The 25,477-nt window shown below is 24.1% G+C and overlaps 3 protein-coding genes and 1 long non-coding RNA gene across 9 annotated transcripts; 2 read left to right on the top strand and 2 right to left on the bottom strand.

Moving 5' to 3' along the window:
• Positions 1-84: 84 nt before the first annotated feature.
• On the top strand, positions 85-11,577 carry LOC127282932 (epidermal growth factor receptor substrate 15-like 1). Of its 3 annotated transcripts, none has more exons than XM_051307532.1 (14): positions 85-413; positions 838-882; positions 1,478-1,711; positions 1,800-2,081; positions 2,202-2,399; positions 2,528-2,688; positions 2,802-2,961; positions 5,295-5,540; positions 5,770-5,832; positions 6,115-6,461; positions 6,579-6,756; positions 6,857-6,955; positions 7,047-7,355; positions 9,661-9,806. In XM_051307532.1, the coding sequence occupies exons 1-14, from the start codon at positions 387-389 to the stop codon at positions 9,661-9,663; spliced, it is 2,352 nt and encodes a 783-aa protein (XP_051163489.1). In that variant the 5' UTR covers positions 85-386; the 3' UTR covers positions 9,664-9,806. The 3 variants fall into 3 exon arrangements, with proteins under 3 accessions (XP_051163489.1, XP_051163488.1, XP_051163487.1); XM_051307530.1 differs by having other exon boundaries at positions 86-413; positions 9,711-11,577; XM_051307531.1 differs by lacking the exon at positions 5,770-5,832 and having other exon boundaries at positions 9,711-11,577.
• Positions 11,578-11,868: 291 nt separating this feature from the next.
• On the bottom strand, positions 11,869-21,641 carry LOC127282930 (putative leucine-rich repeat-containing protein DDB_G0290503). 2 transcript variants are annotated; one of them, XM_051307528.1, is made up of 12 exons: positions 21,400-21,641; positions 20,829-20,920; positions 20,618-20,679; positions 19,923-20,502; positions 14,009-19,850; positions 13,522-13,832; positions 13,269-13,441; positions 12,959-13,116; positions 12,780-12,863; positions 12,644-12,706; positions 12,135-12,254; positions 11,869-12,037 (listed from the first exon to the last, which is right to left on the bottom strand). In XM_051307528.1, the coding sequence occupies exons 1-12, from the start codon at positions 21,427-21,429 to the stop codon at positions 11,963-11,965; spliced, it is 7,590 nt and encodes a 2,529-aa protein (XP_051163485.1). In that variant the 5' UTR covers positions 21,430-21,641; the 3' UTR covers positions 11,869-11,962. The 2 variants fall into 2 exon arrangements, with proteins under 2 accessions (XP_051163485.1, XP_051163486.1); XM_051307529.1 differs by lacking the exon at positions 12,644-12,706.
• A 193-nt stretch (positions 21,642-21,834) lies between these two features.
• Positions 21,835-25,460, top strand: LOC127282648 (ribulose-phosphate 3-epimerase). 3 transcript variants are annotated; one of them, XM_051307025.1, is made up of 5 exons: positions 21,835-21,983; positions 23,766-24,054; positions 24,114-24,221; positions 24,877-25,098; positions 25,263-25,460. In XM_051307025.1, the coding sequence occupies exons 2-5, from the start codon at positions 23,818-23,820 to the stop codon at positions 25,371-25,373; spliced, it is 678 nt and encodes a 225-aa protein (XP_051162982.1). In that variant the 5' UTR covers positions 21,835-21,983; positions 23,766-23,817; the 3' UTR covers positions 25,374-25,460. The 3 variants fall into 3 exon arrangements, with proteins under 3 accessions (XP_051162982.1, XP_051162981.1, XP_051162983.1); XM_051307024.1 differs by lacking the exon at positions 21,835-21,983 and adding an exon at positions 22,158-22,306; XM_051307026.1 differs by lacking the exon at positions 21,835-21,983 and adding an exon at positions 23,342-23,471.
• On the bottom strand, positions 22,476-23,228 carry LOC127282650 (uncharacterized). The gene is made up of 2 exons (XR_007843231.1): positions 22,772-23,228; positions 22,476-22,656 (listed from the first exon to the last, which is right to left on the bottom strand). It is a non-coding gene; the product is annotated as an uncharacterized LOC127282650 (long non-coding RNA).
• Positions 25,461-25,477: the final 17 nt, after the last annotated feature.

Genomic DNA, 25,477 nt, shown 5'->3' with positions numbered 1-25,477 from the left:
GAAACCAACTTTTCTTAAGAATGAGTTACCATTATATGTACATTACTTCGTGGTTGTTAGTATCAATCTTCTCTTTTTTCTATTTTTTTCTCATTGTATTGACTGCAATTAGGTGACTGACAAGTAGTGGTAGAGAATAGAATCTAGAAACGTCAAGTGTTCCGTCTAACCAACAAAAACACGTCAAGTTTTGAAAAAAATTGTGATTTTTTAAAAGTGTTTATTAAATTATTCGGTGAAAATTCTTTTAGCGAATGATTTTATTTATTGTAATCAATAATAAATAAAAGTTTTATAAGAAAGATACCGCTTAAAATAGTTAAAATGTCTTGATATCTCTGATATCGATTGAGTACGTGATTGGTTAAATTAGAATCCATGCAAGTATGGCCGCCCTGCCATCACCCACTCAGGTATATTTTTTTATTTTATTTTTCTTAAATCTGGACAATATTATATTTTTAAATAACATTTAAAATAGATTATATTAATAATATATTGTCTTTCTATTTTTTTTCCTTAACAACTATTCAAAATTTTATTAAATTTTACAAAAGTTATTTCATTTTGAGACTTGTCGAGAAATGAAAATTTTCTCGAAAAAATCGAAGTAGTAATTCTTTATTTATTATTAAATTTATTCATTTAGACAATTATTCATTTTTTTATTTTAATTGATTTATTTCTTAAAAATAAAGTGGAAGTGAAAAGTGGGCGTTTAACATTTAGTTAGTTTTATCAATATCTTCGCTTTTTATCTGTATATTTTTTTAATGAGTTTATCCTATTTAAGGAACAATTGAGAAATTAATAAGATAATTTTTTTGACTGTTTCAGGTAGCTGGAAGCCATCCAGATATTTATGAGGCCTATTACAAACAGGTATGTAATACACATGTGTGTGTTTTTTTTTCTCACCTTTAGCTAGTTATTATTTCAATCAATAACTGTCATCTGGCCTATTTTTTTAGTAAGTCTTTATTAAATTTTAACGTTTAAAAATATACAATGAAAAAGGATACGAGTTAAATTGAAAATCCATTATAATTGGAGATTGAAAATTATATTAAAACTCCATTTTGCTTTTTTTTAATCATATAAAAATGAAATTAAAATTTTATTTAAGTTTCGGTATTTAAAATTATTTTCATAAAATATATAAATTCAATGTTGACAGTAGAATTAAAAAGAGGAACTGTCACTGAATTTAAATTTCAAATTTAATAAGCTTTACAAATCTTTTAGAATTTCAACTCTTACTATCGAATTTTAATTTAACAAAATTTCAATTTAATTTTTCTTTTCGAGCCAATTTTAAATTTAATTGAATTTTCTTTTTTAAAAAAATGTTTATTTAACCAAATTTGCAATTAATAGAATTAAATTAAAAATTTTACAATCGATAATATTATTTATATTTAATATTAACTATATTATTTATTTATAACATATATAACATTTAAATGTAATTGTGAAGGTTGATCAAAATGGAGTCGGAAGAATTGAGGCAATGGATGCTGCGAGGTTTCTTATGAAATCCAAATTAAGTGATGTTATTCTCAGTAAAATATGGGATATGGCAGATCCTCAATCACGAGGATATTTGGATAAACCTGGATTTTTTGTTGCCCTTAAACTTTGTGCATTGGCACAACAAGCATATGAATTAAATATGATTAATATAAATTTGGAAATTCTTCCTCCAAAAATGGTAAATTTTTTGAATTAACAGATTTTTGTTTATATATTTAAAAAAAAATATATAAAATTTTGTTTCTAAATTTAAAAAAAATTTTAAGGGTGATCTTCCCAAAATTCAACCAATTCCACAAAAGCCTGTGGTAACAACACAGCCTTTAATAACAGCTGTTAGCAGTGGCGATTGGACTATTAAATCAACAGAAAGAGTTAAATATGATCAACTTTTCGATAGTCTACAACCAACGAATGGCTATATTCCTGGCAATAAAGTTAAAGGTGTTTTAATGGACAGCAAATTGCCACTTGAAACACTTGGAAAAATTTGGGATCTCGCTGATATGGATAAAGATGGCATGCTCGATAGGCATGAATTTACTGTGGTATGTAGAAAATATAGAAAATTAGAAAAATATTTATAACAGTTTCTAAATAGTAAAAAAAAAAAAAAATATCTTGGAAGCAATTTTTACTTAATTTTTAACATATAAAAATTCACGCAGGCAATGCATTTGGTATACAAAGCATTGGAAAAATATGCGATTCCACACGTTTTGCCACCAGAATTAATGCCACCAGGAAAAAGGAAAGATGTTTCTGAATCAAAATCGCCTGCCTTACCAGTAGTTGGAGCTCCTCCACCAATTCCTCCACTTCCAAATGTATCTTCTGTTAATAGTCTTGCGGGTTTGGATATTAAGGTTATTATAATTATGTAACTAATATTACTATAATTTACAATAATTTCAAATTTCAATTTTTTTCAAATTCTCTAAACATTGAAAAATTTGAATATAAAATTAGTTAATTTTAAAATTAAATTCCATAGCCCGTTGTTCAAAAGTGGGTTGTATCTGCTGAAGATCAAACAGCAGCCGATAAATTATTTTTGCAAGCGGATATGGATATGGATGGTTTTGTCTCTGGAGGAGAGATTAAAGATATCTTTCTTCAAAGTGGACTTCCTTCCCACAAACTCGCACATATTTGGTACAATTTTTTTTAAAAATATATTTTGTATAAATTTTTTTTTTTATAAAAATAATTTTATTTAGTTAAATTATAAATTAAAATATGTTAATGAATGCAAAATTTCTTGATAGGACTTTATGCGACATCTGTCAGAGTGGTAAATTAAATAAGGAACAATTTGCTCTGGCTATGTGGCTGATTAAACAAAAACTCCATGGAGTTGAACCACCAAATGTTCTTCCTCTAGAAATGGTACCTCCATCTTTAAGGAAACCTATGGAGAGTATTGTGGTAAGTTGATAAAATTCTTTTCTTTTATCATTATTTTAAAATCTTACCATTTGCATCTCTGTTATATAACTTTAACGTCTGTTCTTTTTTTTTTTTAATAATCTGAATAATTAAATAAATTATTTGCGATTACGAAAAATTTTCCAGAATACTTTTAGAAAAGTCGCCATAATAGCAACTCCACCAATTATTATAATATGATAATCAAATTTTATTTCTATATTATTTGTAACTTCAAGTTTAATAATTCCAGTTAGTTGATTGTCTTGCCAACAGCTAATAATAGATAAAATTTGATAATTTGAATTATTTTTTATTTCTCTAATGTTAAAATTTCTTTTAATTTTACCTATAAATATTTTTATCGCTGAGTTGTAAATTTTTAAATACTATTTCTTGCTTTGAATTTATTTTTATTCTTCCTGTAGATTGTTCTTCTATTATTTCGGGAATTAAAATTTTTTCTCCAACTTTCCACGTAAAAGGGGAATTTGAATTTAGATTTCTAAATATTTTATTATTATTTTATTATTATTATTATTATTATTTATATATTTTTTATATTTTATTATTATTAATTTATATAATTAGAAAAAAAATTGTTTAATACCCAGGACATTGTAATAAATAATTCTTGTTATTTTTTTCATAAAGAGTTATTCTGGGTACTGAGGGTATATTGTCAGGTATTTTTTGTAAAAACGAATATATACCGGCACTATTGTTTGCTTCTTCAAGAATTTTTCCATATTTATCACGCACTTGAAAAACTTTATTCTTTTTACAATTTTTCTGTAAATAATATTTATTGAAGATTATTGAACTTTCAATCTATTTTTTTTTTTTTTTAATTAAAAAACATTTTTTAAATTCATCTTATAACAAAATTTTACCTTACAATACTGTTGCATTATTTCACTTTTTCTATTTTTTACATCTGATATATTTTGAATTTTTAGAGGTGTATTATCTGATCTACATGGTATTTTATTTCCAAACATATTTAGAAATTTATTTAACAAAAATTGTAATTCTTTTTTTTGTGTCTTCTCTTCTTGATTAATTTGTTTTTTAATTACTAAAAATTTGTAATTAATTTGGAAATTAAATAATAAACAAAAGTAAGATTTTTAAAAATATACCATTGGTATTTTTGATAAATGAAGAATTCAATTGTGAAATAGTACAATAGCCGTATCTAATTTTTTTCCCCACTTTATCACAGGTTGAACATTCAGACCAATCAGTCCATGATGAATATATTTTTAAATTATATTCTGATATAATTTTAAATTCTTGAGTTGTTATATTTGTCATTTGTTTATTTGAGGGTTTTAAATTTTTATTTGAAAGAACATCTATAGTTAATTCTGATCCATTATCAACGTGCAAATAATATGGACTTGAAATAGTATCTCCCAATCGACACCAATATTTACCTGCTTGATTTAACTAAATTATAATTATGTTTTTTTTAAAAATATTTTCTTTGCATAATAGTAAAAATTAATTTTGAAAATAATTTACATACTTGAATTTTGTAAATAGATAAACTTCCGTTTTGTGAAATTAACACGTGCTCTGATTCATAAACTTCCGTAATTGATGAATTATTATTATTATTTATACTTTTAAAATACCATTTTAGATCTTTTATCGTATGCATTTTTTGTGGTGATAGGCAAATCTGGCATTTTAAACTTAAGATGCAAAGATTATATATTTTTATAATAATAATGAATATTAAAAAATAATAACGAATAATAATAAATAATAAAGAACATATTTTTTATTCCTTAGATTTTTATTTGTCATTGTTTCTATTTTAGTTTTATTATTCTAAGAATTTTTATTTCTCACATTACTAATGTTTCTTTAAAAGCCATTAATGAAATCGCAGATAAAGTTTTTGATCCAATTTTTAAGTGTTGCTCATCTAAACATTGATAGTATTTATTCCAATTATTCATGTGTAATTTCTTTAAAGTTTTATTTATTCTTGGATATTCTATCATGATTGAATCACTTATTGTATTCACAGAATTGATGCATAATTTTATTTCTATTATAATTGTGATGAACATGAACCAAAATTTTATTTTTAACATTCTTTATCTTTTTTTTTCTAGTTTTGCTAGAAAATATAATGATAATAATTCCTGTAAGCTCTTTTGATTATTTTTGAATAATAAATTCAACTGTCACGAAAAACAAAAGCAAATCTTCATTCTTTCATTAAGAAAAAAAAAGAATAATTTTTCGTCTACAATTAATTTTTTTTTGTTAATTTTATAATTTGAAAAATTCTAACTGTTGGATTTTTTTTTTTGCAGGAAAATAATAATATATCCGGATATTCAAATCCGGAATTGGATATGATTAGTAAGGACATTGCTGAACTTGTTCGTGAACGGCAAATAATGGAACAAGATATTGCACAAAAGGAAGCTGATATAAAAATAAAGAATGGTGAAATCAAAAGTTTACAAAGTGAACTTGATACTTTAGCGGCGACTTTAAAACAGTTAGAAAATCAAAGAGGAGAAGCTCAAAAAAGATTAAATGATCTGAAGGCGCAGGTAAAGTAAAAATAATTTAATTTTTGTTTTTTTAATGTGCATATTAGTTGTGCAGCTTGGCTTTTGCATTGAAATATTAGCCAATATTATAAAAATCCTATTGTTTTATTTTTATTTATTAAAATTATTGAGTTTTATTTAATTTTGATTTAGTAGGTACTTTTTAATTTGTATGTTCTTTTTTTTCGCACCATTTTATTTCTTTTTGTTTGTTATATTTGATTTGTAGAAAGCAGATGTAGATAAAGAGTTGAGTGAAATCGAAATCGAGATACAAGATGAGCAGCAAAAGGTATTGAAATATTTTTGATTTTTGAACATTTTATTATTTTTTTTTAAATTATTTTTTTACAATGTTGAGCAAAGTAACATCGCTAATGCACTTATTGCTTTTATTTGTACAAAAAGAGGTTTAAAAAAAAGTTTTTAATTTGCTAATTTTTAAAAGATCTTATAAATACTTCAATTTTCTCTTTTCTAGTTATTGTTATCTAAATTCATCAAAGGAAATATTTATTATTAAATTGACATATTTTTATAAATTAATAATATTCCGCCATTAATTTCTCTAAAGGTGGACAAATTGAGACAACAAGCGGAAGATCAAGAAACAGTGTTACGATCACAAGAGGAAGAATTAAATTCTAAACGTCAAGAATTAGAAGGACTGAAACATGAAGAACAACAATTGGAATTACAACAAACAAAAAGTAGGGACCAATTAAATGAATTGACAAAGAAACTTCAGGAAGCACAACTTCAAATAAGTCAAGCTAAAGTGAAAATAACTCATCTTGAAGAACAACAAAGACAAATGAGTGATGCAATTGCACTTTATGATTCTGCACTTGCCACTGGTGATGCAAATGTTGTACCAGACACAAGTCTTCATTATAAACCAGAAATAGAAGATTTAATAAGGTTAGTATTCTCATTTTTTTTCAAATTAGGAAAAAATTTATTCCTGTGGAGATTTTTTAAATATTTACAATATTTTGATAAATGAAATGAGATTTAATTAATCGTATTTTTTAATAGAACTGAACAAGATAATTTTGCACAATTAAATGGAGTAAAAACTGAAGGACAATCGTTCTCAAATGTTAATGGTATTGGAGGCGCGTTTAATGAAGATCCTTTCTCGTCGAATAGAGCTAAGGATGCTTTTGGAGATAATGATCTCTTTGATAATCCTCCGTCAGCTCATGGAGCCACTGTAAGTGACTTTTGTTAAATTTTATTATATAAATTTTCTATTTAAAATTCTTTGAAGCTGTTTTTGCATCTTTAAATTGATTTTTTTTTCTTGTGTTTAGGGTGGATTTACCAATGATCCCTTCATGGCTTTTAATAAACAAGGTTCAACGAAGCAAGAGCCTTTTGATCTCTTTGGAGATAAAGTAAAACCAGTTGGTGTAAGTAAAATGAATATTAAATTAATATTTCACTAGAAATTTTTCAATTAAATTAATAAAAAATTAAATTTTTTATAATTTGTCCTTTCAGATATCTAAAGATCCATTTGGTGATGATCCATTTGCTAATCTTCATGCACCAACACGTTCAGAAAGTCCTAGTCCTGCTCTTCCACCGAAAAAAGCAAAACAACCACCTCCAAGACCTGCTCCACCACGTTCTAATCAAGGAAACACTGGAGTTATTGGTCCATTGCGAGCTGCACCTGCGCCACCAATTCCTTCACCATCACCTGATTTATTTGCAAATTCAAGTCATGATCCATTTGCAAGTCAAGATACCAAGAATGGAAACAATTTTAATGCTGGATTTGCTGATTTTGCAAATTTTGATTCCAAGGTAAGATGATCTTAATATTATTTAATTAAATGTAATTATGTTCTTTTTTTTTGTAATTTACGTGGCTTTATTTATTTATTTTTTTATTATGCTTTTTATAATGACAATGTGATGTTATTTAAAAATTGAAAAGTAAACTCTTAATATTGCGAATAATAAATTAAATAAATAATAATTATTAAACACAAATAATTGTTTACTTTTCAATTAATGTTCAGTATTGTTGTTAAGAGATTAGATACATTTGTTATATGATTTGTAATTTAAAAGATGTAGTTATTTTAGTAATTCTAGCAAACGTTTCGAATTTATATATTCAATAAGATTTATTCAATATTATTTTAAAGTATTCTAAAATTATTTTTTCAATCACTTTCTATCCAATTTTTTTTTATTTATCTTAATCGATTGAAATAGATAAAAATTAATTGTTCTGATTGCAATTGATTTGTTTTGTAAATTAATTTCTAAATAGTTCAAAGTAATGTTGAAATTTTTTTTTTGATTCATTAATATAAAACTTTTGCCTGCGATACACGCAATGAATTTTACAATTGTGTGTTCAGATTGCATGCTCACTAATTGAAATGTCACAATTAAATGTAGTATTATGTGTTACACATTTGTGAAATAGCACTATATGTATTGAAAATTAGTAAGCATTTTATTTCGAGAAAAAAAACAGTAATTTTTTTTTAATCATCTTATAACACTCTACCCAATCTCTTAACACATATTTTTGAGTGTATGAATTTCCCATAAAAATAAATGGTTAGAATTTTTTATTTTCAAGAATTTTATTAGACATATTATTATTTTTTTTTGATAAATTTTCATTTTTCGATTTTTTTTAAAATAAAAAGTTGTGTTAAAAGAAATTCTTTCAAAAATGCAATATATAAAAATGTTTTTGAGTAAAAATTCGTTTGAAAAAAAAAAAATTCTATCAAATTCTAATTCGAAAAATGAAAATTTGTCTAAAAAATAATTATGTATTAAAATTCTTCAAAATGAAAATTCTAACTAATAATTTTTGTGGTTAATTCTTGCAATAATTTCATTTATTCATGCATATTATTATTATTATTATTATTATTATTAATTTTAATTTTACTATTATTACAGTATTATTATTACTATTATTATTGTTATTATTTCTTTGATTTATTATTATTATTATTTCAGTATACGATTTTTTTTACACTTTGGTTTTATTATTAACTTAATTTAATGCATTGGAATATTTGTATTTGTAAAAAAAAAAATTAAGCCGAATCTCAAATAAAAATAAAAAATTTCTGGAATACATTTGACGATAAATTTTATAATTTACCGAAATTACTACAACATTAAAAAACATGAAATTTAATTTTTATTTAATTTCTACTTCTTTCTTCCAATGTTTTAAATAAGTAAATAATTTTAAATAAATTATACATCAAGACAAAATATTTTGAGAATTTGTCGACTTTACAAGTATAAGATATAAAAAATATATTATTAAAATAAATAAATTTAAATTATTTAAAATTTAAATTAACTAAGTTTCAGTTATATTTGCTTATTTAATAATAATTGCCGGTAAAAAATATATTTGCATATTGATGTATAATTTTAATTTCAATTCCATCGATTTTAAATGACATTATTTTTTTTTTTTATAATTTGTTATCAGTATTCATTGTTTTACATTTAGGTAGATGCAGTACGATTTTCAATTTTCCCACTGATTTGACTTGTGGAGCATGCAGTCAACATTTTGAATTGATTTCTTAGTGTGTTTGGTATTTTTCCGTAATTTATGTTTCATTGTTTACACCTTGTTAGCTTTGCAATAAAATTCAGTATACAAGATGTTCAAAAAAAAAGAAAAATTTCAAATCCTCTGAATATTAATTATAATAATTTAAAACAATTTTATTCTAAAGAATTAAGAAATTTTTTTTGAACTCTGTAATTGAATTTTAATTCAATATAAACATGATTCGATGTCGTTCTAAAAATAATACAAAATTATTAAAAATAAAAAAATTTGCAAAAAAAAATAATAAATAAAAGATGCATAACAATTAAAACGAAAATAATTGGATTTTAAAATTAATTGAAAATAGTAATTGATTTTTAAAAAGGATTTTGGTTTTTTGAAAAATATTTATTTGAATTGAAATAAAAATGATGAACGACTCTGATGATTGTTAATAAGTAGGTACATAGATAAATTTACAGCATTTAACAGATCAGTAAGCAGACCTGAGGACGAGATCATAATAAGCGGTTATTTGCCGCGTTTCTCTTAAATTTACAGTAAACAAAAATACTGACTCGTGACAAAAAAAAAAAAAAATACTGCTTCAGCCGGAACCTGTTTCAAACCGAATAGAACAACAGAGAATAGTGAGCAGACCACGCACCACACCAACTCCAAAACTGCCGGACTTCACCGAGGATCCATTTAAAGACTATCGCTATGAAGATCCATTCAATATTGATCCTTTTAGCGACGAATTCCATCAGACCGAAGATTCCAATGCCAATAAAACATCATCCACCAACAATGCAAGTAGATTAGATGCATTTGGTTTTGATGAAAATTCATTTAGTTCAAATAATTCATTTGTTAAAGCTTTTGATTCTGACTTTTCAAAAACATTACCCCTTTTAAAAAACAAAAACGATTCTCCTAAATTCAATGTTGATTTTAATAAAGCATTCTCCAATAATAATAAACATCAAGGTTCAAATACAATGCGAACAAAGTCAAATGCATTTGGTTCTAAAAATGATAAATCAGATAAGAGATCTCCATTTAAAGATAAATCAATGTTTGGTGATAAGAGAAATAAAAATAATTCTCATAAAAGCAGTGATAAAAGGGGTTTAAATGTAATGGAGGAAGAACAATTAGCATGGGCTTCTAGAGAAAGTTTAAAAGATGAGAATGAGAGGCGTAGACTTCAAGATCAAGAGGAAAAAGAATTGGCATTAGCTTTAGAGAGAAGTAAACTTGAAGCTGGAAAGTCCGGGAACAATTAAAAAAAAAATTTTTTTCGCATCCCCGAATACATCATAGATGATGTATTTTTACATATAGACCATCATTTTTTGTGCTTCATTTAAAAAAAACAAAACAAATGCTTTAATTAAACTGCCGTGGTACAAGTGCTACTGTGACTTAGTTAGCTCTCATTAGTTTTATTGCTTTATAAATAATTTAAAAGTGCAAGCACATTGAACATAGATTTAAAAATAAAAAATATATATATATACTCAGTACACAAGCTCTACATAAAAAAAGAGTTGTACATGCCATGTAAAACTGTATAATCCAATCGATAATTTTATTTTCAAGTTAAACGAAACTTAAACCTCAATTCTTTATATGAATTCTTAGGAAAAAAAGTTTTGGAAAATAATTTCCAAAGACGTTGAAATCCATTTTTAAAACAATGGTTTATATATATATATATATATTAAGATAGTTATTAAAAACACTGTTAATTATTTAACATTAAACATTATATTTTAAGACAAATTCCAGTTTAAAAAGTAAATATTAATCATTTTCATTAAAAATATTCATTCCTATAATTCAAATGTTTTTTGAATAAAAAAAAATAACTTTAAATGTTGTACAAATTATGAAATGATAACATTAGTTTTATTTTATTTTCTGAACTGGAATTCATCTTTATTCGTGATTTCTAGATTATATAGAATTTTATTTTGTTTAAAAAAAAAAAAGAAGAAGAAGCTTAAAGAGCTGTTAAAAATTATTTTTTTTTCCTTTTATTTTTTCATTTTATAATTTCATAATAATAAACATTTCATAATTATTCTAAAATTTCGAAAATAAAAAATCGAATTATCTTTTTTCTGTATACAAAATTGTAGATGCTGTAAGTTAATCAACAACATTGCATGTCTTAGTCAATCTAATGTAACAAATAAACAAAAAGAGAGTATAATGTTCATTATTAGTAATTATTTAGTTTTTTCAACGATTAGACAATAAAAGTTGACGATTGTATGTACCTAAAATGACTCCTACACTATCGTGAAGATTATTGTTACATGTAAGATTCACTATATATGTAAACGTTAAAGAATTATTCTAAGGCTTTATACATACTGTGTAATTGATAAATCTTATTCGATAGACAGATAAACTTGTTCTTAATGATGTTGTAAACTATTGACTATTAATAGTACTTGTTTATTCATCCTTGTGTGATTAGTTCATTTTTACCAACATTATTTATCATTAACATACAGCGAAACTTTTTTTTTTTCTTTTTTTCGTACAAAAAAAATATTAATTTGAGAATTTTTGTGGCTTTTAGTTCATTAAAATTCTCAACCAATTAAAAGGTAATGGAAAATAATTTCGATTAATTTCTATTGTTTTTTTTAAGTAATAGAGAATATTATTTTGCATCTCGATTCTATTTTCTGCTACAACTATTTTATGAAAACCTTTTCTTTTTTTTGGGGGGACGTCTAAAAAAAACTAATATTTTTGTTTAAATTAAATTTTTATTTTAAAATGGAAAATTTAAAAAAAATTTAAACATTTACTTACTATTTATAAATATAATAAAATTTACATATTATTTTTTATCTGCTGGCGGCAATCGCTTTTTACGAAAAATATTGCTGAATCGTCTTGGCGATCCCATGGAATTCTGAAAAAAAATAGTAAAATTAATTAAATTAAATTAATTAAATCATCAAAATTATATTTAATTTTAGAAAATAATTTATTTTAAATTAAAATCTTACTTCATCTTGCTGTCTCGAGTTACTAAAAAGATCTTTTAATCGGCGTGGAGTACCAGTATTTCGTTTATCAACTGCATTTCGTTCTTTTAAAATTCGTGACGGAGATTTTGCTTCACTGCCCTGAAATTAAATTAAAAATTTTCAATTTTAATTAGAAATTAACTAGTTTCTATCGAATAAAGGAAAATATCTTGCGTAACTCAATTTTAAACTTTGTTACAATTTTAATTTAATTTTACAAATCGTTGAATTTTCATAAAATTTGATATCAAGGATTAGATACCTGGGGTCGATGATTAGGAATTTTAATTTTAAAAAATATAAATTTTTGAAAATAGATTAGAATTAAAATATTAATAAATATTTTACTAAATAAAAATTTTATCTTTATTCAGTAAAGAAAGGTTTATTAGTCCGGCAAATAATTATTTGAATTAAAAAAAAAAAATGTTTAAAAGCGTTACAAGTTCATGCCAAGCTTCAGTTTTAAAACAAATAATTTAATTCACCTGTAACGATAATCGTCTACCGTTTTTACTTGGTGTGGGAGGTCCAGGTTTTTTATAGGATGTCTAAAAGAAGCCACAATATAAATTATCAAATAATTATGGATTCTGTTAAAAAAAGGACAAATCCAAAAATTACCTGTGTTCTTTCTCTTCTTTTTCCTTTTTGATTTGGAAGTAAACTTTGACTAAGACTATCGTTAAAAACATCTTCTGCACCATTCTGTAATATAAATTTTAATTTTCAAGCAATTCGAAAGGGAATTTCATTTCTTTATCACCTAAGATATACAAATTTAATAATGTAAAAAAACTTACTTTTATATCCTCTTCTGTTAATCCCAGAGGTTGAAATTGCGTTTCAGCAGGATAGGAAGACTTTAAATGAGGTTTACAGAGAGAATTTCTCATTTGCAAAACTGAGAGTCGATTAAAATCTGAATTAATGGAACTAGTACGTCCTTCCTTCATATCAGCTGAAAAATATTTTTAAAAAAATTATTAAAATAACTCACATGAAAAGTTGTGCATTATTTAATTTATTTCAATTGTTAAATAAATTATATAATCAATTTTTCCTTCTATATTTTGAATATCTAGAATTTTAATCTAAATAAAATGTACCTACCTAGATAAACATTGTTAAAAATTTCTCCCTCTTCATCCTCGGCATTAAATGCATTTCCCATTACTTGTAAACCTTGAAAACTTCGTCTTCTTGTAAATGATTCCTCTTCAATAATTTGAAAAGTTTGTAGACCCTTTCGAACGTCCATCATTGGGAAATCCCTTCTATCTAAACTAAAAAGAAAAAAAAATAATTTCATTTATTTCCAATATTCGACTTTTATAGTAAAAATCATTAGGGGAAAAAAAAGTACCTTGCAGTTTTGTTCAATGAAGTTAACACTTGCTTTTGATGCAAATCTTTAATATCATTGTTAAATTTCAAACTCATTTCCTTCATTTGTTTGAAAGCGCCTTCTTTCTCTTGTTTTTCAGCCAAAAGTTTATCACAAACCTCCCAATGTCGAGTTGTTAATTCAGTTACATGTTCTTTATATTTATTTATTTCTTCCGTATGTTTTCGACATTGTTGTTCTATTTTTCCTTGTAAACTTTTAACTTTCTCTTGAATTGTTTGTTCTTGCTTCATGGACAATTTCTGCATTTGCTCATTATAAGCATGTTTCTGAAAAAAAATATAATTATTTGTTATTTTTTTAATAATTAAAAAAAAAATTATGTTTCCATACAAACAATAAAATCTGATTTCAATTTTTAATTTCTTTAAATTTTTTTTAACGAAAACGATTGATATTTTAAAGAAAAGTTCTAATTACAATTTTTTAAAATAAATATTAATACCATTTTTTCTTTAAGTTTCTCTAATTTGACCTCGTACTCGTCATGAATCTCTTTTAAACGACTGTCCATTTTAGAAACAGAAATTTGAACCTCATCACCTTTATCTGATATTTTACTTCTCAATGAATCAATTTCTGCCTTTAGACAACGATTTTCCTCCCCTAAATGTGCGGTTTCCATTTTTAAATTACTATTCTCCTCCTCAGAGCACTTGAATTTTTCCAAATATTCTTTTTCCAATTCCGAACTTCCACTTTGAATACTCTTTAAATTTGTTAATTCACTTCTCAATTCATCCATATTTCTTTCTAATTTCGCATTTCTTATTCGAATATTATCCAATTTTTCTTTAATATCTTTCTTTTCTTTATTAACATTTTGCATTTGTAATTCCATTTTTTTGAAATTTTCCGCTGAATATTTAACATGATTAGCATCAGGATTATTATTGTATTTATTGACCATTGCAAAAAATGATTCAACTCTTTTTTCCATTGTTTCCATTTCATTGATTGATGCTTCAGTTTTTTTAATTTCAGATAATAAAATTTCTTTTTCATTATTTAATTGTAATTCATTGTTTTCATTGTTTTTAATTTTATTCTCAATCCATAAAAATTTCATTACCGAAACATCAGTTAATGATGTTAATGATTGTAAATTATTTTGTGCGTATGTTGATAAAATATTTTGTAAAATTGTTTTTTCTTTATGAAGATTTTTTAATTCATCACAATCTGATTGATGTTTAAAGAATGTATCATAAAATTTATTTAAACTCATATTCCAATTTTCATCAAGTTTTGATAATTTTCCATGAAAATTTTGTTGAATTTTTATTGCCTTCAATAATATTTCGTGAATAATAATTTTTTCTTCAATTAATTTATCAATATAAACTTTGTGTTCTTCTTTCTCGACATTTAATTCTTTTATTTTATTTTCTAAAGTGATATTTTGTTTTTGAATTTCTGAAAATTTATCAATTAATTGTTGTTTGTTCATGATACATTCTTCCAAATTTTTGTATTGTTTGTCAGAATTTTCTAATAATTGATTTTCAATAAAAGACATATTTTGTAATTCTTCAAAGTTGGGTTCAGTTTGTAAAGAAATTTCCTCATTTGTATCAATAATTTCTATTTCATCTTTTTTAATTGAACTTTCGCCAATAGTAGATTCATAATCGATTTTAAGTTTCTTTATCAAATCATCTTTGAATTTATTTCGATCAATTAATCGAGAAATTTTGCATTGTGTTTTATCTAATTTATTACTCAAGAATGTGTTACGTTCTTTTAATTCCAAAATTTCAGAATTAAGAATTTCCAATTCCTTTTCTACTTCATGTAATTTAATTTGATTTGATGAATTTTCTTTTTGTAGTTCTGCTTTCTCTTGATTAATATCTATCATGGAATTTTCAACCTGAGACAATTTTTCGTTGCATAGTTGTAAATTGGATTTTAAAGAATTATTTATTTCCAATAATTCTTGTAACGATTCTTCCAAGTTTTTAATAATTTTATTTTTTGTAAATGATTCTTCAGAATTATCTTCTGTAATTTTATCCTGAGATGAGTTTTTGTAAATTTTAACAAAATTCGAAATAACTGCATTTAATTCACATTCAAAGGTGATTTTTTCATTTTTCAATATATTTAATTCTTCTTCTAAAACTTTTATGAATGTATCTTTTTCAATTAGTTTCTGTTTAATATTATCAAAATTCTCGGTTAGTGTTTTTAATTCTTCAATAAGTAATAATTTTTCTTCTTTTATATTGGAAAGTTTTGCATCAAAAGATTGATTATTTTCTTTTAAATTTTCTTCGAGTGAAATATTCGTTTTTGTAATTAAAGATAATTCCTCGTTTAAATGAACATTATCACTTTGTAATTTTTTAATATTTTCTTCTAAAATATCAATTGAATTTTTCTTATCTATTAATTCGATTTGATTCTGTGTGAAAAGATTTTCGGTAGAATTTAATTTTTCTTCTAGAGAAATTTCTTTTAGCATTAATTTTTTAATCTCGTCTATTAAAGTATTTAGAAATTTAATTTTCAAAGTTAATTCCTCATTAGGATGCAATGTTTCATCAATTAATTTATCATTTTCACGTAGTTCTAATAAATTTTTAAATTCATTTAAATTCTTTGTAATTTCATCCAAAGGCAACGTAGATTTATTAGTGTCAGTTAATATAATTTGTAATTTAGAAACTTCATCTAGTATCAAATTTCTGTATTTTATTGAGACTTCAAGCTTTAGAATTTTATTGTTATTCTCCTCAAGGGTGTTTTTGAGTTTAATTACTTCAGAATTTGTTTCATTTATCGTAACTTCAAGATTCAATTTCTCAGTTTCGTGTTTTTTAATTTGCTCATTAAGATCCAAAATTACAGTATTAAATTGTAATAACTGCTCTTCCTTTTCATTGGCTTCATAATTTAATTTTTTAATTGTACCTTCAAATTCTTTATTTAAAACTTCCAATTTAGAAACAAATTTATCTTTTTCTTCAATTTCAACTCGAAATTCGGAAACTGACGTCTCAAAATCTGTACATTTTTTAATTTCTTGATTTAAAGAATCTTCTAAAGACATTAATTTATTGTTTAAATTAATTTCGTTAATATTATATTTTTCTAATTTTTCATTCAATTGATGAATTTCATCTTGTAAGTTTGTATTTTCTTTATTTAGATTTTCAATTTTTTCGCAGGACAATTGCAAATCTGATTTTACTGTATAAAAATTCTCCTCTACAACTTTCAGTAATTCTATTTGTTGACAATAATCATTGTTAGAATTTTTCAAAATATTTATTTCAGAATTTGCTTTCTCTATTGTATCCTCCAAATTTATTTTCTCGACATTCTTGTTTTCAATTTGATCGTTTAGTTTTAAATTTTCAGATTCTAATTGCAACAAATTCTGTTCCTTTTCTTCGATTTCTCGATTCAAAGTTTTAATTATATTTTCAAAATCTGTATTTGAATCTTCTAATTTAGAAATTAATTTAATTTTTTCCTCAATTTCACCTCGAAGTTCAGAATTTGATAATTCAAATTCGGCAATCCTTTGAATTTCTTGATTTAATGTATCTTCAATGGCTAATAATTTATTTTTCAAAATATTTTCATTGACATCACATTTTTCTAATTGATTTTTCATTAGCTGAGTTTCTTCCAATAAATGCTTATTTTCTTCACTTTGTTTTTCTATTTTTTCACAGGAAAGTTGAAATTCTAATTTAACTGTTTCAAAATTCTTTTCCATTATTTTCAATTCTTCGATTTGTAAATGAAGATCTTTATTTGAGTCTTTTAATACAACTATTTCAAAATTAGCTTCCTTTATCGTATCCTCCAGATTTATTTTCTCAACGTCCTTGTTTTTAATTTGATCGTTTAGTTTTAAAATTTCAGATTCTAATTGCAATAATTTCTGTTCCTTTTCTTCCGTCTCACAATTTAGATTTTTAATTGTATTTTCAAACATTTTATTTAAATCTTCTAATTTAGAAATCAATTTACTTTTTTCCTCAATTTCACCTCGAAGTTCAGAATTTGACAATTCGAACTCAATACACTTTTTAATTTCTTGATTTAAAGAATCTTCTAGAGACATTAGTTTATTGTTTAAATTGTTTTCATTTACATCACACGTTTCTAATTGATTTTTCATTAGTTGAATTTCTTCTTGTAACTTTTGTTTTTCTTCGTTTAGATTCTCAATTTTTTCGCAGGAAACTTGAAACTCCAATTTAACTCCATGAAATTCTTGTTCCATTATTTTCATTAATTCCATTTGATGACAATAATTATTATTAGAATTTTTCAAAATATTTATTTCAAAATTAGCTTGCTTTATTGTATCCTCCAAATTTATTTTCTCGATATCCTTGTTTTTAATTTGATCGTTAAGTTTCAAAACTTCGGATTCTAATTGCAAGTACTGTTGATTGTTTTCTTCGATTTCTCGATTTAGATTTTTAATTATATTTTCAAAATCTGTATTTGAATCTTTCAAAGTAGAAATCGATTTATCTTTTTCTGCAATTTTCACCCAAAGTTCAGAAACTATTACCTCGAACTCGGCACTTCTTTTAATTTCTTGATTTAATGAATCTTCCGTGACTTGCAATTTATTGTTTAAATTTATTTCGTTAAGACAATAATTTTCTAATTGACTTTTTATTAATTGATTTTCTTCCAGAATTTTCGTATTTTCTTCGCTTAGATTTTCTAACTTTTCGCAGGAAAATTGAAATTCTTTTTTAACTCTCTGATATTCTTGCTCCATTATTTTCATTAATTCCATTTGTTGACAATAATCATTATTAGAATTTTTCAAAATATTTATTTCAGAATTAGCTTCCTTTATCGTATCCTCCAGATTTATTTTCTCGATGTTCTTGTTTTTAATTTGATCGTTTAATTTCAAAATTTCAGATTCTAATTGCAACAAATTCTGTTGCTTTTCTTCGGCTTCGCTATTTAAATTTTTAATTGTATCTTCAAAATCAGTATTTGAGTTTTCCAACTTAGAAATCGATTTATCTTTTTCTGCAATTTGTTCCCGATGTTCAGAAACTAACGTCTCAAAATTAGAACTTCTTTTAATTTCTTGATTTAAAGATTCTTCGGTAGATAATAATTTATTGTTTAAATTTATTTCATTAAGACAATAAATTTCCAATTGATTTTTCATTAACTGAGTTTCTTCCAATAAATGCTTATTTTCTTCACTTTGTTTTTCTATTTTTTCACAAGAAAGACGAAAATCTAATTTAACTGTTTCAAAATTCTTCTCTATTATTTTCAATTCTTCAATTTGTAGATGAAGATCTTTATTTGAGTCTTTTAATACAACTATTTCAGAATTAGCTTCCTTTATCGTATCCTCCAGATTTATTTTCTCGATGTCCTTGTTTTTAATTTGATCGGTTAATTTTAAAATTTCGGATTCTAATTGCAAAAATTGTTTATTCTTTTCTTCCGCTTCGCAATTTAAATTTTTAATTGTACCTTCAAAACTAGTATTTAAATTCTCCAATTTTGATATTAATTTACCTTTTTCTGCAATTTGTTCTCGAAATTCAGAAACTGATAACTCAAATTCAGCAATTCTTTTAAGTTCTTGATTTAAAGATTCTTCCATGGCTGATAATTTACTATTTAAAATGTTTTCATTGACACTATAGTTTTCTAATTGATTTTTCATTTCTTGAGTTTCATCTAATAAATTATTATTTTCTTCACTGAGTTTTTTAACATTTTCATTAGAAAGTTGAAATTCTTTATTAACTTCTTGGTATTTCTCTTCAATTATTTTCAATTGTTCAATTTGCTGATGAAGATTTTGATTTTGATTTTTTAATTTTTCACATTCATTATCAAGTGATTTTGAAAATTTAGTGACAGAATCGAGTTCAATTTTTATTTTAATTGTTTCTTCTTTTGCTTCTTGTAACTGAATTTCAATAACTGAACTAAGAGCTTCACTGGAATTTAAAAAAGAAGGAGCATTAGCAATGTTAATATTGTCATATTCAAAGCTCTCTTCATTAAATGATTGTCTATTAATTTCTTTAACGTGACATCGTAGTTCTTCGTTTTCTTTTTTTAATTCAAATAAAATTTTATCACTTTGCTCAACTTTAGTACATAAAGATTCGAAATTTTTTTTATAACTTTCATTTTCTTCCAAAATCTCTCTGGTTTGATTTTCAATTATAAACAATTTCTTTGTTAAATCTTCTTTTTCATCTTGAAGCTTATCATTTTCTTTTTGAATATCAAGAATATATTTTTCTAAATTTTTTATTTCATCCCTATAAACAAAATGTATTATATTAGAAAAATTTTTTTTAAAAGTAAAATTGTTTTTTTGATCTAATACTTACTTATAAACGTCTGGTTTTAATGTATATGTTTTCTTGCACGATTTTGGAGTCAATGGTTTTGTTAATTCATCTTTTAAAAATTTAATCTCCTTCTCTTTATTTTGTAAAGTTTCTTGAAGAATTAAATTTTTCTCCTGTTGAATTCTTAAGTCTTCATTGATATCACTTTTTTCACAACGTTCCATTTCTAGTTCTGCTTTTAATTTTCGTAATTCAAAAGCTTTTTGTGATACTTCATGATATTTTTGAACTGAACGAACTGCAGGTGAACTAAAAAAATCTTTAAGTGGTTTCCCTTTTGGTGTCATAAAAAGTGTTTTTGGACATGTAGTGTTATCAGCATCATTAAGTTCAGAAATCGTTGATTCCAATAATTCTTTTGTTATATTATTTCCATAGGAAAGTGTATTTTCAAGGAACATTTTAATTTTAACTTGAATTTCATTATCAAGTTTTGCACACATTTGTTTGTGAAAAATTGGTTCTTGTGATGTTCGTAATAATAAAAGAGAAGTAATAAGTAAATTGTCGGAGAACAATTCTTTGTCGTTCCATTGAAATTTAAAAAAGGGATATTCATCTGTAAAAATAAATTTAAATCATTTTATTTCACACTAAAAATTTAGATTTCTTCCTTAATAAAGTTTAAATCTACTATAATTAAAGAAAAAAAAAAAACCTTGAAATTTAATTACCGTGTATAAAATGTAAAAGTAATTCTTTTTCTGTTCTATTATTTTCCTGATCTTTCCACAAACTGAAACATAAATTTATCTAAATTAGTTTTTTTAAAAAAGTTTTTATATTAAATCTCCAAACTTTTTTTTTTCCATACGAAAAAATTTTGATATTATTTAAAATAAACACCAAAATATATTTATTATATAAGTTCAAAAATATATTCACCTTATTGACGTAACAATTTTATTAAAAATGTTTTTTTCACGCAATTCTTTAAGATCTTTGACAGGGGAGTCCAATAATTCTAGACAATTCACCTATAAATAAATAATAAATAAATAATAAATAAATAATTAGTAAAAATAATTTTTTATGAACGGATTTTTCAAGCAAAGTAAAAAAAAATTAATTTATGTTATTTATTTACAAAAATATCAAGTTTAAAAAACTGATTATTTATTTTAAAAATTAATAAATTTTAAATTGTTAAAAATAAAAATTTGATTTTTAAATCAATTATCGAACTAATTGAAAACAAGTTTTAGAAGTTACAAAAAGCAGCTTCTGGACCATGTAAATGCAACAATAATTAAAGTAAGTACTTTAATAATACTAAGTACTTGTAAACAATAGGAAATTATTGGATGTAAATAAAAATAAACTCCTAACCATAAAATAAAATTATGAAAATCAATAAGCTTGTAAAAAAATACTTGAAAAATAATATAATAAAAATTGGGTTAATTTTTCTTTTATAAATTTATACTATTGCCAAGATGTTTGTGACAAAACTTACCCATTCTAAAATAACTTGAGACCATGACATGATGTAAAGAAAATAAATATATTGACACTAACACAAAATAAATAAGCAATACATATCACATATTCATAAATGTACGCTTCACTTAAAATGCAATTTTTAATTTATATTCAATATTTAATACACAACTGCTTATGCATCATAAAAACAAATACAATCGTCTGCAACCGTTAAAGCATCAAAATTCAAAATTACGGCATAGTTTAAGGGTGACAGTCACACCGTTTTCCAAGCGTAATCAACTGGCCATAGAATATAAAAAACAATATGGAACGTCCGAAATATAACAATTTGATGTATTGAAGAGTGGGGGCTCCTCCAATCACGTTCGTGAACTATTGTGTATAGGGCTTAATCTCCTACATGTAAGTTACCGAACCCTGATAAACATTTCATATTTCCGATCTTCTACTTTCGAATATTAATATCACGTGGTTAGTTGTGTATATTGGTTATAATTGCACGTGCAATTTATATAAGTTTATTTTTAATTTTACGTGAATTTTAATAATATAAATGTTTTAACGTGTCTTATTAATCTAAGGATTTAATAAGTGGTGAGTACATTTTTTAAATGATGTGATTTTTCAAAACGTTAAATTTTGCGATAAAATAATTGAAACATAACCTACAATTTTCTTTCCGAAAAAACGAATTCGTAACTGCATAAAAACGGAATGCAGCGTTAAAACAAATTGTCCCCGAATCGGTATTTACCTTTTACCCAACTTTTACCTAAAAATATATGTTTTTAACCTAAATGTCATAAAAAGTTTCCCAGTAAAATTAATAGTAGTGTATTGACACTATGAATATTTTTATATTTAATTGTACTTTTAATATACTGTGGTACATTAATTTTAAGATAAAATAAGTTTAGGTAATTTACTTATTTATTAATAATTTAAATATAAATTAACAGTAATTTAAGTAGATTTAAACGATAGTTTTATTTTATTATTATCGCATCTACCTATTTATTTTTTTTCAATTATTTTATTTTAAGGAACAATTTAACATTGAAAGGAATTAAATAAATTTAAGTAAAATTTAATTAGTATAAGAGATCTCATTCTTTTATTTATTGAATATATACATTTTTATTTTAATATTTTTTTTTTAAATCATTGACAAATGAGTTTGACATATATACCAAATTTTAGTATCAAGGTATATTATATTTATGCCATTCATAATATTAAATTTTAAATTATGAGCAAACTCTGGCTCCTGTAACAGAAAAAAAATTATTAGTAAATAACAATTTTTCTACAAAGTATAAAATGCAAAAATTTCACAAATTTTATTTTTTTGAAGAATAATTTTTAGAATATTAAAGACTTACTTATTACTGTTATACACTGATTACTGCAACATTGACTATTTAGAGTACAACCTGATCCTCGACCTCTACATTGACCGACAATTTCAGGTATGAGTAAACTCACACACAAAAGTGCAAAAATGACAATTACTGAAAGATGCATTTTTTTCAATTGATAAAATTTCTTACAAATTAACGTTATTATATACTGAATAAGTGCGCTGTAAATCTGTTTATATTTTAATAGGGAAATTTTTTTTTTTGAATAATAAGACCATCAAAATTTAAATTTAATAATATGTGGCATAATAATAATGTTTGTGGATTAAACAAGTTTTTTTTTATCGATGTAAATACAAATAAAAAACGTATTATCAGCAAACAGTGAGAAATAAGGAAATATTTTTTTAATTCAATTTTTAGGTACAACAATGATTTTAATAAATATTGTTTTTTTTTTAGTTAAATAAAAGAGGAATTTTTTGGGGAAAGTTTACAAATTACGTCACGCTTATCAAATTATAAATAGATTGCGTAATGTTTGATAAAAAATAAAAAAAAAACAGATTGTAACGTCATTTTTGTAAACATTCCCTCGGTGTGACGACATATTACAAATAAGCGAATCTAATAAAATCGCGTCGCGTTTTAATTATTTATTTTACATAATTAACATTGTTTTATCAATCACAATGTTTGGATTATTCATTAATCCCGTTTGGTCTGTTTAGAACTAATTTTATTTTCATGATGCAAATCCAAATATTTTTCGATTAGAAATTTTTCTAGTAAATTTATTTAAAAAAAAAAATAAATAAGGCGCAAATCACTCTAAATAGGGCAAAAAATTGAAAATTCTTTCAATCGATTTTTGAAAAAATTTTCTATAATTTTAATCTTTGGTTTCGGTTTAAAATTTTTTGTAATTAGATCTGAATTTTTTTTTGCAAATCACGGTTGCTTGATTAATTAATTATAATTACAATTTTGTAATTATAATGTTTATTTTTTATAGTTCTGGTGCTTTTATATAAAAAAAAGTATTTGTACTTTTTTTGAACGATAAAATGGAACAAATTATTGTGCCACGAATTGGTCCATCAATATTAAATGCAGATCTTTCTGAATTGCATATGGAATCACAACGATTATTAGATAATGGTGCTGATTATCTTCATTTAGACGTTATGGATGGACATTTTGTTCCAAATATTAGTTTTGGCCATCCAGTTGTTAAGTGTTTACGTAATAAAATTAAGGATGCATTTTTTGAAACTCATATGATGGTTTCAAAACCCGAACAGGTAATTGTATTTTTTCTATATATTTTTTTTTATTTATTTAATCTAAATATCCAATTCAGTGGATAGAACCAATGGCTGATGCAGGTGTAAATCAATATACATTCCATATTGAACCGGTAGACAATGTTTCTTCAATTTGCAGAAAAATTAGAGATGCTGGAATGAAGGTACATAATAAATTTTTTAAAATGTAAAATAAATCGAAAATTTTAGTTTAACAGGGTGTCTACTAGTCCTGGAAGTCCTGGAAATGTCCTGGAATTTGAAAAAATGTCCTGGAATTTTAATTTTTGTCCTTGAATTTTTTATATTTTGCTTTTAAATTTTCAAAAATTTCTAAAAAAATTCACGAAGCTGAAGTACACAACGTTTATGATAAACGATTTTTAAAGAAATAATTTTTTAAAATGTAAAATTCTATAATGTTTTGCCTAAAAAATATTTTTTTATAATTTGTTAATTAATGAAAACTACAAGAAATATTTTTTAGGCGAAAAATTATAGAATTTTTCATTTTAAAAAATTAATTCTTTAAAATCGTTTATCATAAACGTTGCGTACTTCAGCTCGGAAAAATTCATTAAATAAGTAAAATGAAAATTTACTTAATTAATTAATTTTTTAATAATTTTTGAAAACAATAGTTAAACTAAAATTTTTTTATATTCCTGAAAGTCATCCAATTTAATGTCCTGGAAAAATAAGAAATTTGTCCTGGAAAAGTCCTGGAATTTTTAATTCAGATTTTTAGTAGACACCCTGATTTAAAAAATCTATAATAATTGTAGATAAATAAATTTTATTTTAATATTTCTCAATTAGGTTGGTATTGCTTTAAAACCAGGAACTCTTGTGGACGTAGTAGAAAAATATGTAGATGAAGTTGACGTTATTCTTGTAATGACAGTAGAACCAGGATTTGGAGGACAAAAATTTATGGAGCCAATGATGAAAAAAGTTGAATGGATAAGAAAAAATTTTCCCACAATGAACATTGAAGTTGATGGTGGTGTTGGACCAAGTAACATTAACGTTTGTGCGAAGGTAATAAATAATATTTTTTTTATTTTTAACATTTTTTGAAATAAAAAGTAAATGTTGACACTGGAAATAATTTATTTGATTCAAATAATCGTTTGATTATTATCAAATAAATATTTATTTGTATAAAAAAATTTTCTGAATTCACTTTAATTTCTCCTTTAAAGGCTGGAGCAAATATGATAGTATCTGGAACTGCAGTGATTAAATCCAATGATCAGGCTAAAGTTATAAAAAGTTTAAGAGATGCCGTCAATGATGAGCTGGGAAAAAAATGAAATTGAGAAAATTAAATATATTTTAAAATACTGTATAAAATACACGTAAATTCATAAAAAGAATTAAAAATATTTTTTTGGGATAAATATTAATTTTTTAATTC

Source organism: Leptopilina boulardi, unplaced genomic scaffold (assembly GCF_019393585.1).
Source record: "Leptopilina boulardi isolate dan_hultmark-lab unplaced genomic scaffold, ZJU_Lbou_2.1 LbouV2_302, whole genome shotgun sequence".
In the NCBI taxonomy this organism is placed as follows: Eukaryota; Metazoa; Arthropoda; class Insecta; order Hymenoptera; family Figitidae; genus Leptopilina; species Leptopilina boulardi.
The sequence above is the reverse complement of the archived record's forward strand: the minus strand, read 5'-3'. Positions and strand labels throughout refer to the sequence as shown.

What these genes read in the sequence shown, in the direction of transcription:
- LOC127282932 (XM_051307530.1), top strand. Translation starts at nt 387, where the DNA reads ATGGCCGCCCTGCCATCACCCACTCAG. An exon ending in TAAATGATCTGAAGGCGCAG is followed by an intron (nt 5,541 to 5,769) that starts GTAAAGTAAAAA and finishes TTTGATTTGTAG; the next exon opens with AAAGCAGATGTAGATAAAGA. An exon ending in CGTCAGCTCATGGAGCCACT is followed by an intron (nt 6,757 to 6,856) that starts GTAAGTGACTTT and finishes TCTTGTGTTTAG; the next exon opens with GGTGGATTTACCAATGATCC.
- LOC127282930 (XM_051307528.1), bottom strand. Translation starts at nt 21,429, where the DNA reads ATGTCATGGTCTCAAGTTATTTTAGAATGG. An exon ending in TAACAGAAGAGGATATAAAA is followed by an intron (nt 12,864 to 12,958) that starts GTAAGTTTTTTT and finishes TTTATATTACAG; the next exon opens with AATGGTGCAGAAGATGTTTT. An exon ending in AAAGAAGAGAAAGAACACAG is followed by an intron (nt 12,707 to 12,779) that starts GTAATTTTTGGA and finishes GGCTTCTTTTAG; the next exon opens with ACATCCTATAAAAAACCTGG.
- LOC127282648 (XM_051307025.1), top strand. Translation starts at nt 23,818, where the DNA reads ATGGAACAAATTATTGTGCCACGAATTGGTCCATCAATATTAAATGCA. An exon ending in TGGTTTCAAAACCCGAACAG is followed by an intron (nt 24,055 to 24,113) that starts GTAATTGTATTT and finishes TATCCAATTCAG; the next exon opens with TGGATAGAACCAATGGCTGA. An exon ending in ACATTAACGTTTGTGCGAAG is followed by an intron (nt 25,099 to 25,262) that starts GTAATAAATAAT and finishes TCTCCTTTAAAG; the next exon opens with GCTGGAGCAAATATGATAGT.